This window comes from Lepidochelys kempii, chromosome 14 (genome assembly GCF_965140265.1).
Source record: "Lepidochelys kempii isolate rLepKem1 chromosome 14, rLepKem1.hap2, whole genome shotgun sequence".
NCBI classification, from domain to species: domain Eukaryota; kingdom Metazoa; phylum Chordata; order Testudines; family Cheloniidae; genus Lepidochelys; species Lepidochelys kempii.
Genome location: NC_133269.1, coordinates 23,420,081 through 23,434,391, shown reverse-complemented (window position 1 = coordinate 23,434,391; position 14,311 = coordinate 23,420,081). Strand labels below are relative to the sequence as shown.

At 47.1% G+C, this 14,311-nt stretch overlaps 1 protein-coding gene across 3 annotated transcripts in view; it reads right to left on the bottom strand.

The window, feature by feature from the left end:
* LOC140897797 (bMERB domain-containing protein 1-like) overlaps positions 1-14,311 on the bottom strand; it is a 75,147-nt gene that overhangs the window by 49,711 nt on the left and 11,125 nt on the right. For 2 of the 3 annotated variants that reach the window (XM_073310867.1, XM_073310866.1), the window contains exon 1: positions 5,855-6,193. The exons of the other annotated variant lie outside the window; for it this stretch is intronic. In XM_073310867.1, the coding sequence (XP_073166968.1) occupies positions 5,855-5,933 (79 nt within the window). In that variant the 5' untranslated portion in view covers positions 5,934-6,193. Of the gene's footprint in view, positions 1-5,854; positions 6,194-14,311 lie in introns of those variants that run through there. 3 annotated transcript variants of the gene reach the window in all.

The window sequence follows — 14,311 nt, the reverse complement described above, 5'->3', positions numbered from 1 at the left end:
GTTTTCTAGACCTTTAACCATTTTTGTTGCTCTTCTCTGGACTTTCTCCAGTTTCTTCACATCTTTCCTGAAATGTGGCACCCAGAACTGGACACAATACTCTAGCTGAGGCCTAATCAGCATGGAGTAGAGTGGAAGAATTACTTCTCATGTCTTGCTTACAACACTCCTGTTAATACATCCCAGAATGACATTTGCTTTTTTTGCAACAGCATTACACTGTTAACTCATATTTAGCTTGTGATCCACTATGACCCTTTCCACAGTACTCCTTCCTAGGCAGTCATTTCCCATTGTGTATGTGTGTATCTGATTGTGAGTATTTTGCATTTGTCCTTATTGCATTTCTTCCTATTTACTTGAGACCGTTTCTCCAAGTTGTCCAGATCATTTTTAATTTTAATCCTGTGCTCCAAAGCACTTGCAACACCTCCCAGCTTGGTATCATCTGCAAACTTTATAAGTGTACTCTCTATGCCATTATCTAAATCATTGATGAAGATATTGAACAGAACCAGACCCAGAACTGATCCCTGCGGGACCCCTCTCATTATGCCCTTCCAGCTTGACTGTGAACCAATGATAACTACTCTCTGGGAATGGTTTTCCCACCAGTTATGCACTCATCTTATAATAGGTTGTGTTTCCCTAGTTTGTTTATGAGAAGGTCATGTGAGACATTGTCAAAAGCCTTACTAAAGTCATGATACATCACGTCTACTGCTTCCACAAGCCTTGTTACTCTGTCAAAGAAAACTACTAGGTTGGTTTGACATGATTTGTTCTTGACAAATCCATGCTGACTGTTGCTGCTACTGGGGTCATGATGAAAGACGCCTGATTGATTGGCAGTCCCAGGGACTGAGGTTCTCTCCACACTGTGAGCTGCCGGGAGTTGCTGAGTGCTTTCAATTCCTACTGCAATCAGTGGGAGTGGAGACCTGGCAGAATCAGCCCTTAAGCCACATCCACAGGGTGCACGTAGCATGAGTGGCATATATTCCCCTTCCCCTACAGCGTTGTGCCACAGCCTTGCCCTAGAGGAACCCCAGAATTGCCCACAGTATTCAAGATGTGGGCGCATCATGGCTGTACATAGTGTCTTATTATCTATGCCTTTGCTAATGGGTCCTAACATTGTTAGCATATTGAGCAGATGTTTTCAGAGAATGCTCCACGATGACTCCGAGATCTCTTTCTTGGGGGGTAACAGCTAATTTAGACCCCATCATTTTGTATGTGTGGTTGGGGTGATGTTTTCCAATGTGCATTACTTTGCATTTATCAACATTAAATTTCACTGGTGCCCAGTCACCCAGTTTTGTGAGATCCCTTTGTAACTCTTCCCAGTCTGCTTAGGACTTGAGTAATTTTGTATAGTCTGCAAACTTTGCCATCTCACTGTTTACCCCTTGTTCCAGATCATTTATGAATATGTTGAGCATCCCTGGTCCCAGTACAGATCCCCACTATTCACCTCTCTCCACCATAGGCATAATTTGACTGCTATATTTGGAGGGGGGGGGAGCAGCACACACGCACGTGTGCACTGAAGCCAGTTCCCTGGCTCACTCCCCCTGCCTGGAGTGGTAACTGAGCTACCAGTGCTAGTGGTGGGAGGAGGGGATGGGCCAACTTAACAGCTGCTTCTGCTGCCAAGGGGACACTGCATGCCGGGCTCCTGTTTCCCCCTCCCCCATTCTTGTGTCCCCTTCTCTTCCCCATCCCATCCGCCTTCCACTCCCACTGTCTCCTGCCCCTATCCCCATTCTCCTGCCCCATTCCCCATCCCCTTCTCTTCACCCTGCCCCATCCCATCCCCCTTCCTTTTCCACTGCCTGTTCTTCCCTCCCCACCCCTCTTCCTCAAGTATTTCTTGAGAGCGCTGTGGGTAGAAATAGAGGGGTGTGCAAAGGGAATATGAATAAAATCATAAGCAGCCTGACCTTGAAACTCCCAGTGACCCAGGGAATGGGAAAGGGCTGTCTATCTACCTTAGGGTTTAGTACTGCTGCCCATCACCATAGTATCTGGGTGCCTTCCACAGAAAATCAATAGCAAAGTCCCTAATGGACTTCATGGCCCCTTTGGCTCTTCTCTCTTTCATGGCAAGAGCTCTGCTGTATTGGGTCAAAGGGGGGTCAGTGTTGGGGTTTGGGGTGTAAGGGGGTCAGTGTTTAAGGTTGGGGTGTAAGGGAAGGTCAGTGTTGGGTGGAAGGTGGTCAGTGTTGGGGTCTGAGGTGGAAGGGGGGTCAGTGTTGTGTAGAAGAGGGTCGGTGTTGGGGTGTGGGGTGGAAGGGGGGTCAGTGTTGAAGGTTGGGGGTGGAAGGGAAGGTCAGTGTTAAGGTTTGGGGGTGGAAGGGGATATCTGTATGTGAGTGGTGGTCTCACGGTGCAAAGGCTTTGCTGAGGAAGAAGGTTTCACAGCGTTTTTTGAAGCCGCTCAACCTCTGGATTCACGTGATCTTCTCCGGGTACTCGTAGCACAGCCGGATCCTACGGTCTCTGTGACAGAGTGCTAGCTGTAGAACCCTGGTCACTTGTGTCACAGAGAAGATATACTGGCTTAATCGGGAGCAATTAACCTCTTATGGTGGAGATTGTTGACACTTGGGGGCAATGGCTGGGCTAAGGAGGTAATTAGTGCAATAAGGGAAGATATGTAATTGGCAGAAGGCAGAAGCTCAAAGAATGGCTGGATGGAAGGCTCAGGAGAAAGGAGCAAAGTGTGAGCCAGGTATGATGTCAGGCTTGTGAGAGGGGACATTAAGATGAAACTAGAGTCCGTCAGGAATTTTGGAATGATACATTTTTTGTTGGAAAATGCTGATTCGTCAAACCAAAACTTTTCAAGGAAATATATTGGTTGCGATGCCACTTTGATCAGGAAAGGTTTCTTAGGACCATGGTGGAACTTACGGTCAAAACAAGACAGACACCTGCCCCAGAGCAGCCTGGTGGTGTGAGTACTCATCTGGGATGTGGGAAATCCAGATTCATGTCTCTGCTCCAAATCAGGGACTTGATCCGGGCTCTCCCACATCCCAGGTGACAGCTCTTGCACTGGGCTATTGGCTATTCTTGAGTGGGTTTCGCTGACTCATGAAACATTTCAAAAGGTCTCTGTTTTGTTCTAATTGGACCTGAAACAAATGTCAAAACCTCCACATTTTCCGCAAATCAGAATTCTTGTTTTCTGGTCAGCCCTAGATTTGGGCTCCACTCCCTGCCCATTGCTGAGGTGGAGAAAGCACAATATGAACAGTACAGCATTACTCTGTATGATTTCACTGCCTTCTGTACAAAGAAAGCATGAATTAATTAAGCCTCACAAGCTCATCTGCGCCCCTGGGGAGGTAAGATTTCGGACACAGTCCCACATGACATTCTCATAGGCAAACTAGGGAAATGTTGTCCAGATTAAATTACTATAAAGTGGGTGCAAACCAGGCTGATAGACTGTGCTTAAAGAGTAATTAACGATTTGCATCAAACTGGGAGGGTGTATCTAGTGGGGTCCTGCAGGGGTCGATCCTGGGTCAGGTACTATTCAATATTTTCATTAATGAGTTGGATAATGGAGTGGATAGTATGCTTTTAAAATCTGCAGAGAACACCAAGATGGGAGGGGTTGCAAGCACTTTGGAGGACAGGATTAGCGTTCAAAATGATCTCAACAAATTAGAGAATTGGTCTGAAATTCAATAAAGAGAAGTGCAAAGTACTTCACGTAGGAAGGAAAAATCAAATCCCCATTTTGTAGTTGTGTAATAACTGGCTAAGTGGTAGAACTGCTGAAAAGAATCTGGGGGTCAAAGTGGATCACACATTGAATATGAGTCAATGTGATGCTATTGCAAAAGAGGCTAATGTCATTGTGGGATGTATTAACAGGCATGTTGCGTGCAAGACCTGGGAGGTAATTGTCCCACTCTACTCAGCACTGGTGAGGCCTCAGCTGAAGTACTGTGTCCCAGTTCCGGCTGCCACACTTCAGGAAAGATGTGGACAAACTGGAGAACATGCAGAGGAGAGCAACAACAGTAAAATGTTTAGAAAACATGACCTATCAGGAAAGGTTAAAACAACTCGGTACGTTTAGTCATGAGAAGGGAAGAGCTCATAACAGCCTTCAAATATGTTAAGGGCTGTTATAAAGAGGACAGTGATCCGTTGTTCTCCACATCTGCTGAAGGTAGGACAAGCAGTAATGGGCTTAATCTGTAGCATACAGATTTAGGTTAGATATTAGGAAAAATTTTCTAACTCTAAGGGTAGCTAAGTTCTGGAACAGGCTCCCAAGGGAGATTGTAGAATCCCTGTCATCGGAGGTTTTTAAGAACAGATCGGACAAAAACCTGTCAGGGATGGTCTGGGTTTACTTGGTCCTGCCTCAGTGCAAGAGGCCAGACTCGATGACCTCTCGAGGTCCCTTCCAGCCCTACAGTTCTGTGATCATCCCCATTTCACAGGAGGAGAAACAGATACATAGCAGGGAAATGAGGTGCCCGAGAAAACAGAGCAAACAAGCAGCTGCATCTGGAAGAGAACCTTGAAGTCCTTGGCTCACTGCTCTAACCACTAGCCCACACTCCCCATGCTGTTACGTAGCAGCTGCTAAAACAGCTGCTGCTGTGTGTCTGAAGACACCATATACTCGGCATAAATAGTCTGGATAAATGGATAACCATCAATCTCCCCACCACAGCTGTTGCCGGAACCACCAGCCCTGCGATGCTCACTTGGGGAACCGTAAAGCAGAAGCTAATAATATTTAGTAGCGTGGTGAATGTGTAAATTCCTGAATCTTATCCTCATCTTCATTATTCACCATGATGGTCTCAAGAATCAAATTAACAATGGGCCACTGGAGCCAGGAGGGGATCATTTTTCAAAGGTAGTCACAGCTTTGGGGGGCTCTGGGGATTGATGCGTTATCTTTTAATAAAAAGAAAAGGAGTACTTGTGGCACCTTAGAGACTAACCAATTTATTTGAGCATAAGCTTTCATGAGCTACTGCTCACTTCATCAGATGGCTTATGCTCAAATAAATTGGTTAGTCTCTAAGGTGCCACAAGTCCTCCTTTTCTTTTTGCGAATACAGACTAACACGGCTGCTACTCTGAAAGCTATCTTTTAATACTTTCTCCACCCAGAGAGACAAGCTAGGACATTTCTCATTTACTCTAACCCAGTCATCCACCCCTTCCCTCATCTGCATCCCCAAAGGCACTGGACTTTTGCCACCTCTGTGCTCTCACAGCACAAACTCCCACCTGGAAGAGCTGGTGTGAGTTGATTTTGTGAATGAACAGAGAACTCTTGGTTCCCAGCCAGGTTTTCCTACTCATGAGCCTGATCACCTGCTTCCTCCAGTGCCTGCCACTATTATGTCCCTACTGCTGAGCAGAAAAGGACTGTTTTGAAAATTCCTATTGCCTTCACCCTGCCAATGAGCTATGCAGGCACCCAGAGGACACCCCCCCCCCCCCAGTGCCACCAACAACCCCTTAGCTCTAGGGGAGGAGGATGGGAAAGTCCCTGACTTACCCTTGTGAAACTTTCAAGGTGATAAGAAAAACCATCAGAGGCACTGAATATTTCTAAACACCCATTCCCCTGTGATTGCTATGTACCCCCATCATAGTCACTAGCACCCCTGCTACATAGAGAAGGGAGCTAGGAGACCAATCCAACTGAGGTCCCGCTCAGACCGCATGTTATTCATCAGCAGGCTCTGCAGGCATTGAGTGCGGATTTGAGTCCGTTGCCTGGAGAGGTGGCTGAGCTCTCTCATCAGCTGGGATCTCAGGGGATGCCTGGCTGCTCCACATGCATGCAAAGCGCTCTCACCTCTGGCTGGGTCTGCAGCTGTCCACTTGGTTGACTCCAATGATCCATAGCGGGTAGGCGTCCTGCTCTCCTTTTCCATCCTAGCCCCTTTCTTATTTTTAATAAGACCCTAAGAAAGGTGTCGTAAAAAAAAAAAAAAAGAAAAGAAAGAAAGAAGAAGAAAGCAAATCCTCCTGAGCCCAGAATTCCTCAGGCAGATGCACTTCTTAGGAGCCGGTTCCAGAGGGAAGCCAGAGCCCACCCTTTGAAAAGAAATGTATTAAAAGAGAGAGAGAGAGATCAAACCAAAAAGAAAAGAGAAGCCTGACACCTGCCTGGCAGCTGCTGTCTGATGATTAGCCTTTGAGATGCTTTTGCAAAGCTGCAGGGATATGAAATAGACCAGAAGCAGCAGGAGGCGAGATGTAAGTGTTCATTATTGGACAGAGGGGCGCCCTCTGGTGGAAGCAAGGACAAGAAGCTTTCTTGAACACCGTTAGTCCTTTCTATACTTACAGGATGGACCCCTGTTACTATGATGCTGTGCCTCACAATCTTTAACATACCTGTCCTCATAACATCCCTGTGAAGTTGGGCAGTGGTATTATCCCATACTTTAAAGAGGGGGAATTGAGGCACAGAGAGACAAAGAGGGAGATTTTTTAAGGCACAAATGGCACTTGCCGTCCATTGAAAGTCAATGGGAATTTAGTGCTTAAGTGACTTTGAAAATCTTCCCCCCATGTGGCTTTCTCAAGGTAGCATAGGAACCCTGTAGAAGAGCAAGGAATTGAACCCAGGTCTCCCAATATGCCAGCTAACCTAACCACTGGGTCAGCCTGTGCTCCTACACTTCTACCACTCACCTCAAGACACATCCAACAGAGGCCGAGTGAAGGAGTAACCATTCTGCTATCAACTCCAGAGTTATCTCCTCCCTGGACAAGACCACACTAAATATGGGAAAGTCATTCAAGCTGTCTGTCTCTCTGACCAGAAATTCCATCCCGACTTGAGGAAACTTTTATCAAAACTGGTATGACAAATCAGCACCTTCCAACCAAAAAAAAAAAAAAAAAAAAAAAAGTTTTGCCCAAGAATTCCCAACCAGCTCTACCCACGAGGCAATAGAAAACACAGTTGGTTCTTAGTCTAGTGCTGATGTGCAGGAAAGCCAGGCAGTACTGTGTGGAGAGTCAGGCTGACACAGAAACAGGGATTTTTGTAAAAGGCAGAAGGAAACCAGAGAAATCCCACCACTAAATCATCTGTTCTCTGTTGCTGTACAGTAACACTCCAGTCAGAGACAACGAGTTCATTTGCCCCACCCATCACCCTATGGCATCGAGGTCTCTCTGTGACACTTCCCACCCCAACTGCTCCTCACACTATGGCGACCTTCATTTATTGTTAATAATTAATCAGCGCCTCAGCCACAGACCAACCTCACTGCACTAGGCGCTATACCAACACAAAACAATCCCTGCCCTTTATTTGTGAAATTCCTGTATATCCGTTAAGTGCCCAATGCCCCTCATGTACGCTCCCCAAAAGCCTTGTGTAACAAATACCTTAGTGTGCTGGCTTCTGTACCCATGCCTGTTGACTACTCCTTCCATATGCAGCTCACAGTCCTTCCAATCCAGCGTTTCTGAAACTGGGGTCAGAGGACCTCTGGGGGTCCCCGAGGGTACTCCAGGGGGTCCACAGGCCCGGCTGATCAACTCCTCCTAGCAAGTCCAGCGGCACTGCAGGGCTAAGGCAGGCTTCCTACCTGCTCTGGCTCCGCGCCACTGCCAGAAGTGGATGGGACATCCCTGCGGCCCCTGGGGGAGCAGGGGGTCTCCGCACGCTGCCCCTTCCCCAAGCACCAACTTCACATTGGCCGGAAACTGCGGCATGGCCTGTGACCTCCCTCTTGGGGCCTCTCTTTCTCCTTCATTCTCCTGGAGATCCAGTGCCTTCAGCAGGTGACCAGCTTCTGATGCCTCTCTGGTTTGCAGAGCATCAGACTCAGGCTAACTTAAAGATTGGCTGCCTCCCTGCAGATTCCTATTTAACTTGCTGCTCCCAGGCCAGATTCTTACACTTGTAAGTTTCCCAGCATATCCCCACAGATTTCCCATTTGAGTTCTCTGGCCCCAGGCTTCCTGCTGGTTCCGAATGGGATCTCTAGGTACTGAGCGTGCTGCCCAGTTCCTCCCCATGCCTTTACAGCAAGGAAGGCTCGTGCCACTTACAGTCCCACCCCTGAGCCCATCATGTATTTTGTGTGATAGAACTATGGGCCTGTTAGGATTTTAGCACACAACACCTTTATAAACTTCCTCTAAGTCCTTAAACCTCACTGTGCCTGGGTCCTGTGGGACATGGTAGGCATTAGTGGCTACCAAAAGCACCTTTCCCAGCACAGTTAAAAAAACTGATCTTTTCATGCCACTGTCTTCAACAGCATCTGCATGGAAAGACAGCACAACTCTAGCCAGATTCTTCTTTTGCATTAATCTGGAGGCCCTTCACAGACCTATAAGTAGCCATTTTGCCATTCATCTGCTTTTAAGTTCTCTTCTCAGAGCACCAACACGAGAACTCTGGTTATGCTTTAACACAAAAGAAAGAAGTCCCTAGTGTGTGGGTCTCCTGTGGCACATGCATCTGAACTGAAAACAAAATGGCAGCTGCCTCCTGAAGACAGTGGATTCCTAGAAATATAAAGGAGTGTTACACAGAAAACAAAGTAGCAACAGGTACATACCCCACTGCTTGGTCCTCAGCCTCTCTATCTGGATGCCCTGTTGCTTCAAGCTACCACACATGTGAGCTAAGAAACTTCAATGAGAGTCCCTGAGGACTTCAGTTCTCCACCTCTCATCATACACAAGGATAATCATCCTGGCTAGAGTTGGTGTGATGAACACAGGAGAAATTTGTATTATATTTTATAAATATTGTGTGTATTTCTGCCTCTGTGATTACTATTGTGTTGTCTGGTGCATGCGGGCAAAGAGTTACCTCAATTGTGGGTTGTTTTACACCTCTCCAGAGAAGTGAGAGAAAAACAAATATTCTGGAACTTTGCAGCGTAACACTACTGGATTTTGTAAAATTCAGAATGATAACAAACATGAACCCCATAACACAGAGAGAAAACAAGCTGCTTCCTAAGGCAGAGCTTAATTGATTTAAGCTAACTCTTTCCAGACTGATGCTGCTCACACACTTTGATACAGAACCCCCTGGCCTGCAAGAAGTATCAGGAAACCTCCCCACTTTTAAAGTGATAGCTTGCAATCCAGGACTGCAGATAGTGATTCTCTCTCAATTGCAGGTCTTAACAGACAAATCCACTGCTAGAAGGCTGCCTCTGATCCGCTTGGAGAGATGCATAAATCAGATTGACCAGGTTCAGGGATCCCAGGACAGGCAAAGGAATTTTGATATGGATCAAAAGACGGTGTTGTAACTCAGTGGGTGGGACACTGACAGAGAATCACACTGAGCCCACGGCAGCCACTGCAGGGGCACAGTCTGCCTTGCCCAGCAGCTGTGGGATGATTAGGACAAGTGGACCTACTGAAACTGGAAAAGGTTCAGGTTTAGGTAAGGTAATGGGTGTATAGGCCTTTTGTTGTTTTAACCCTTTCATCCCTATGTTCTTATGGATAAATAAATACTTTATTTCGAAGAGACTGCATTTTCATACTGCAGAAAGGAAGTCTAGAACAGGGCCCAAAACCCAGAGGACACAGCACGGGTGAATATGGGTGCTGTGACTTAGGGACTCAGCCTAAAGGTGCGCTGAATCATGGAATTCGACCCTGAAAGAAATACAGGTGTAGGTCCTACTCAGTTGGAAGGGTGCCCATGGAGAGAGGGAATGAGAGTTCAGTGGTAAAACTTACGCTGGAACCATAATAGCTGGTCAAAAATTTTCCAGCAAAACTGTTTTTCTGTAGAAAAAGGGGCTTTCTACAAAATTAGTTTTTTGGCAATAAGCATTGATTGGCTTTTTGGAAAATTCTTTTGATTTTATTTATTTATTTTTGGGGGCGGGGGGGGAACTGAACACCTGATAACCAGAAAAATGGTGGTTTTTTGGCCCAAACCCAAAATATTTTTATTCCAAAATCCGATGGCAGTGCCTCATGGAAGTTGTAGTTCAGTTGCCTCATTCCCCCATTCTCTATAGGCTGGGCTCCCAAGCTGAACTCCACGTTCCCTGATGCATGCCAGCCACATGATGGGAATGATGCACTACCTCCCCTCACCAAGAGGGAAACCCATGGTGTATCAGGAGAAATGTAGGCCAAGTGGGGAGCCCAGTATAAGGAGGAGAATGGGAACATGAGGTACCCAAACTACAACTCCGATGAGGCATCACAGCAGGATTTCAGAATCAAGACTAGTGTTTGATTTTTTGCCCCAAATTTTTTTCTACAAGGGGAAAAAAACCATTTTTCAACCAGTTCTAATTCTGGTAGAGCTGTGTTCCTACACTTTCAGAGAGCAATGAGAAAGACCAATTTCCTATGTAGACTAATAGAGGCAGCCTGACATATATTTACAATTTAACTCTGGGTTTTTAGACTACAAAATGAAAGCTTGCACCTTGCATTGCCACAGTTAGACTGGACTTTGTCTTGCAGAGGAATGGTTAAGAGTTAATTGTGATACAGGAAAGAGTTGATTAGAAATATGGATGTGACAGTCTGCACTCTTATGTTCACCCCTTTTGCAGGACTATGATAAATTGTGTATAAAGTATGCCTTGTGAGGTATCATTTGAAAACTCATAATTTGCTGATCATTATTGTCCTGGTAAAATATGTGTGGAAATATTGCATGTAAACTTATAAGATTCCTCTGTATGGTATTACTAAGACATGTTTCTAGTCTGGGGGAGCAGCCACAAACCAGGTTCCCAGAAACAAAAGTCTAGCCAATGCTTCTGCCAGGTGTCAACAAAATCAAATGGACCATCATCCAATTACGTGGCCATTCTTTGGCAAGAAATAGGATATGGGCAAAAATCTACATCTTGACAAAGAAACAGCTGCCGGTTCCCATTCACACAGACTTGCTGCCTCCTGAACCTCAGATGGAGATGATTCTCGAACTATAAGAAGGGAGAGCAGACAACCCAAATTCTCTCTCCCTTTCTCTCTACCCACTGCATCAATAACACTTTAAGAACAAAGGAAGCAGTACTGGACTGGGGGAGGGATTGAAAATGAAAGAAATTCAGCCAGTAAGACTTCTGAAACAGGTGGTGAGAGAGATCTTTGCTTTGAATTCACTTCGCTTGTTAAGTTAGGTATTAGTTACGCTTTATTTTTATTTTCTTGGATCTAATTCTGACTTTTATGCCTCAATACTTGTAGTCACTTAAAATCTATCTTTTGTAGTTAATAAATTAGTTTTATTGTTTTATCTAAACCAGTTTGTTTGGATGAAGTGTTTGGGAAACTCCATTTGGGATAAGAAGATTTCTGCATATCACTTTCTATTAATAAAATGACAGACTTTATATGAGCTTGCATTGTCCAGGAGAGAGCCAGGCAGTACAAGATGTACATTTCTGGGGGAAGTCTGGGACTAGGAATTTACTGGTGTTGCTCTGCAGTGTAATTCATGAGTGGCTGGCCACAGCACTCATACAACATAACTGGGAGTAACTTACATGCTGTGTGAAAGCAAAGCAGTGTAAAAGGCACCCCAGGGTGTAGAACTGAGGGAGGAAAGCCGTTCATTGGTCCAGCTCATACCCTAAGTCAGTGGTCGGCAAACCTTTCAGAAGTGGTGTGCTGAGTCTTCATTTATTCACTTTAATTTAAGGTTTCGCATGCCAGTAATACATGTTAACAGTTTTTAGAAGTCTCTCTCTCTATATATTATATAACTAAACTATTGTCGTATGTAAAGTAAGCAAGGTTTTCAAAATATTTAAGCAGCTCCATTTAAAATTGAATTAAAATGCTGATCTTACGCCACCAGCCCGCTCAGCCTGCTGCCAGCCTGGGGTTCCATTCACCTAGGCTGACAGCAGGCTGAGCGGGGCCTGCGGCCGGGACCCTGGCTGGCAAGGGACCGGTGGCAGGCTGAGCAGGGTTGGTGGCTGGGACCCCAGACTGACAGTGGGCTGAGTGGCTCAGCCCACTGCCGGTCTGGGGTTCCATCCACCGGCTGTTGCCAGCCAGGGTCCCGGCTGCTAGCCCTACTCAGCCCACTGCCAGTCTGGGATCCCGGACCTGCCCACATAGAGTGGATACCTACCTTCTCCCTGGTTCTAACCCATTCTCTTCCTCTCTCTCTCTGCACTGAGCTGAGGGTGGGAGTGCACTGAGCACAGGGCTGGAGGTGAAGGAGCAGGCTGGGGGTTGGGGTGTACGGTCTGGCCAGGAGCTAGAATGAGGGAGGGGGCTCAGGGTTGGGGCAGGAGGTTTGGGTGTGGAGTGCTTACCTGGGCAGCTCCCATTTGGTACGAGGGGTGCAAGTGGGACTGTGGTGGGGGTGGTGCTGGAGCTCCTGTTTGGTGCTCAGGGTGGGGGTGGGAATGTGGGGGGTGTAAGAGTCAGGGCTTGGGGGGGCTGGGTATGTGTGGGGGGTGTAGGAGTCAGGGCAGAGGGCTGGGGGCATGTGAGGGGGTTCAGCAGTCAGGGCATGGGGTGTGGGGTTCTGGGTATGTGTGAGGGGTGCTGGAGTCAGGGCTGGAGTCGTGGGGGGGTGCAAGGATCAGGGCAGGAGGCTGGGGTGTGTGTGAGGGGGGTGCAGGGGTCAGGGCAGAGGGCTGGGGGTGTGGGCTAGGGTCGTGGGGCTGCTCCCAGCCCCCTGCCCAGAGCGGCTCACGGCAGGGGGCTGGGGGGGATATGCCCTGATTCCACTCCCCTTCCCCAAGGCCCCGTCCCCACCTCGTCTCCACCTCCTCCCCAGAGTAGTGAGTGCGCTGCAGCTCCGCTTCTCCCCCTCCCTTGCAAGGGCCATCAGTTGATTGGTGGCAGGGAGGGAGAGGAGAAGGGGCAGGGACCCAGCACGCTGGGGGAAGAGGCCAGTGAGAGGGGACCTTGCCTGTCCTGCAGCAGCAGCCAGCAGGACCAAGCTTCTTCATCCTGCCCCTGCAGGGGTCGGGGGGGGGCACGTGGAGAAGAGCGGGCCAGGGCAGGCAGGATTTTTAATGGCACGCTGCTGCCTGTCAGGGTCCCGGCCGCCAGCCCTGCTCAGCCTGCTGCTGGCCTGGGTTCAGCAGCGGGCTGAGCGGGGCCAGCGGCTGGGACCAGGCAGGCAGCAGCGTGCCATTAAAAATCAGCTCGCATGCCGTCTTTGGCACGTGTGCCATAGGTTGCCGACCCCCGCCCTAGGTAATGCCACACTGGAAAGTATTTTTTCTTACGCTAACTTAGAGTTTAGGAAAGACCCAACATTCTGTTTGGACAAGGGAGGACAAAGCCCAAAAGATGTATTTAAAATGAAGGCACTTTATTACTATTAAAAACAGGAAACAAGGGAATTCTGCTTGTGTGTCCCAGCCAAGTTCAACAAGGGAGGCTTTTATAATCAAATGCTGGTGTTAACATTTACAATGCACCTCAAAGGCAGGTGTGTGTATGGGGAGTATCAATAGGTAAGCTGGTGTTCTGGGAACCATTCCTTCCCAGAGGCGCATGACCCTCAGTACAAGAAACAGAGATGTGCAGAAAGAAGATGTGTTAGCATTTTATAAATATTCTCTAACTTAAGAGTGAGGGAAGGATGATCTGGTAGTGGACTGGATCTCACAAGATGTGGGTTTAATTCCAGGCTTTTCCAAAGACTCCTTGTGTGGCCTTCGTTTAATTGCTTCACCTCTGTGTGTCTCACTTCCCCTCTGTAAAGCACAGAGAATACTGACCTAGCTCTCAAGAATATTGTGAGCTATTACATTAGTGTAATTAGTCCTCCATTAGTGTTTGAGAGGACTAAAAGCTTGAGTGAATAAATCAGTAGATGTAGACAAGAAAACATCCATTACAGCTAAATTTCAGGCATTTAGTATCAAACTTTTTTATTCCAAGAAATACTTTTGTTTAGTTGAATGTAAATTGAATTGTAATGGATTGTTTCATCTGGAGAAACCATTGGATGGAGGCTTTTGAGGAAAGAGACCGCCATTCTCTTAAGGGAGGCAGAGAAAGATGAACACGACAACAGCAAACGTGCAGGTGAAGGGGAAAGAGAAGGCAGTGTGCTCTCCCCTCTGAAGCAGTGCCGCAGAAGGTGCTTCAGGTACTGCTGAGGCACAAGAGGGTGAAATGATCTGTCCTACAGGTACAAGGCCCCATCATAGGAATAGATTCAGTGATCCTGATCCAGATGCAGTGTTACCAAGTTAGGACGAATATTTTTAAACCCAAGTGCCCAAAAGTCACGTACCTAAATACATATTTAGACACATAGATAAGTGTCTACATTCTCAGAGGTGCTGCACGCCCATCCGTGCCAATA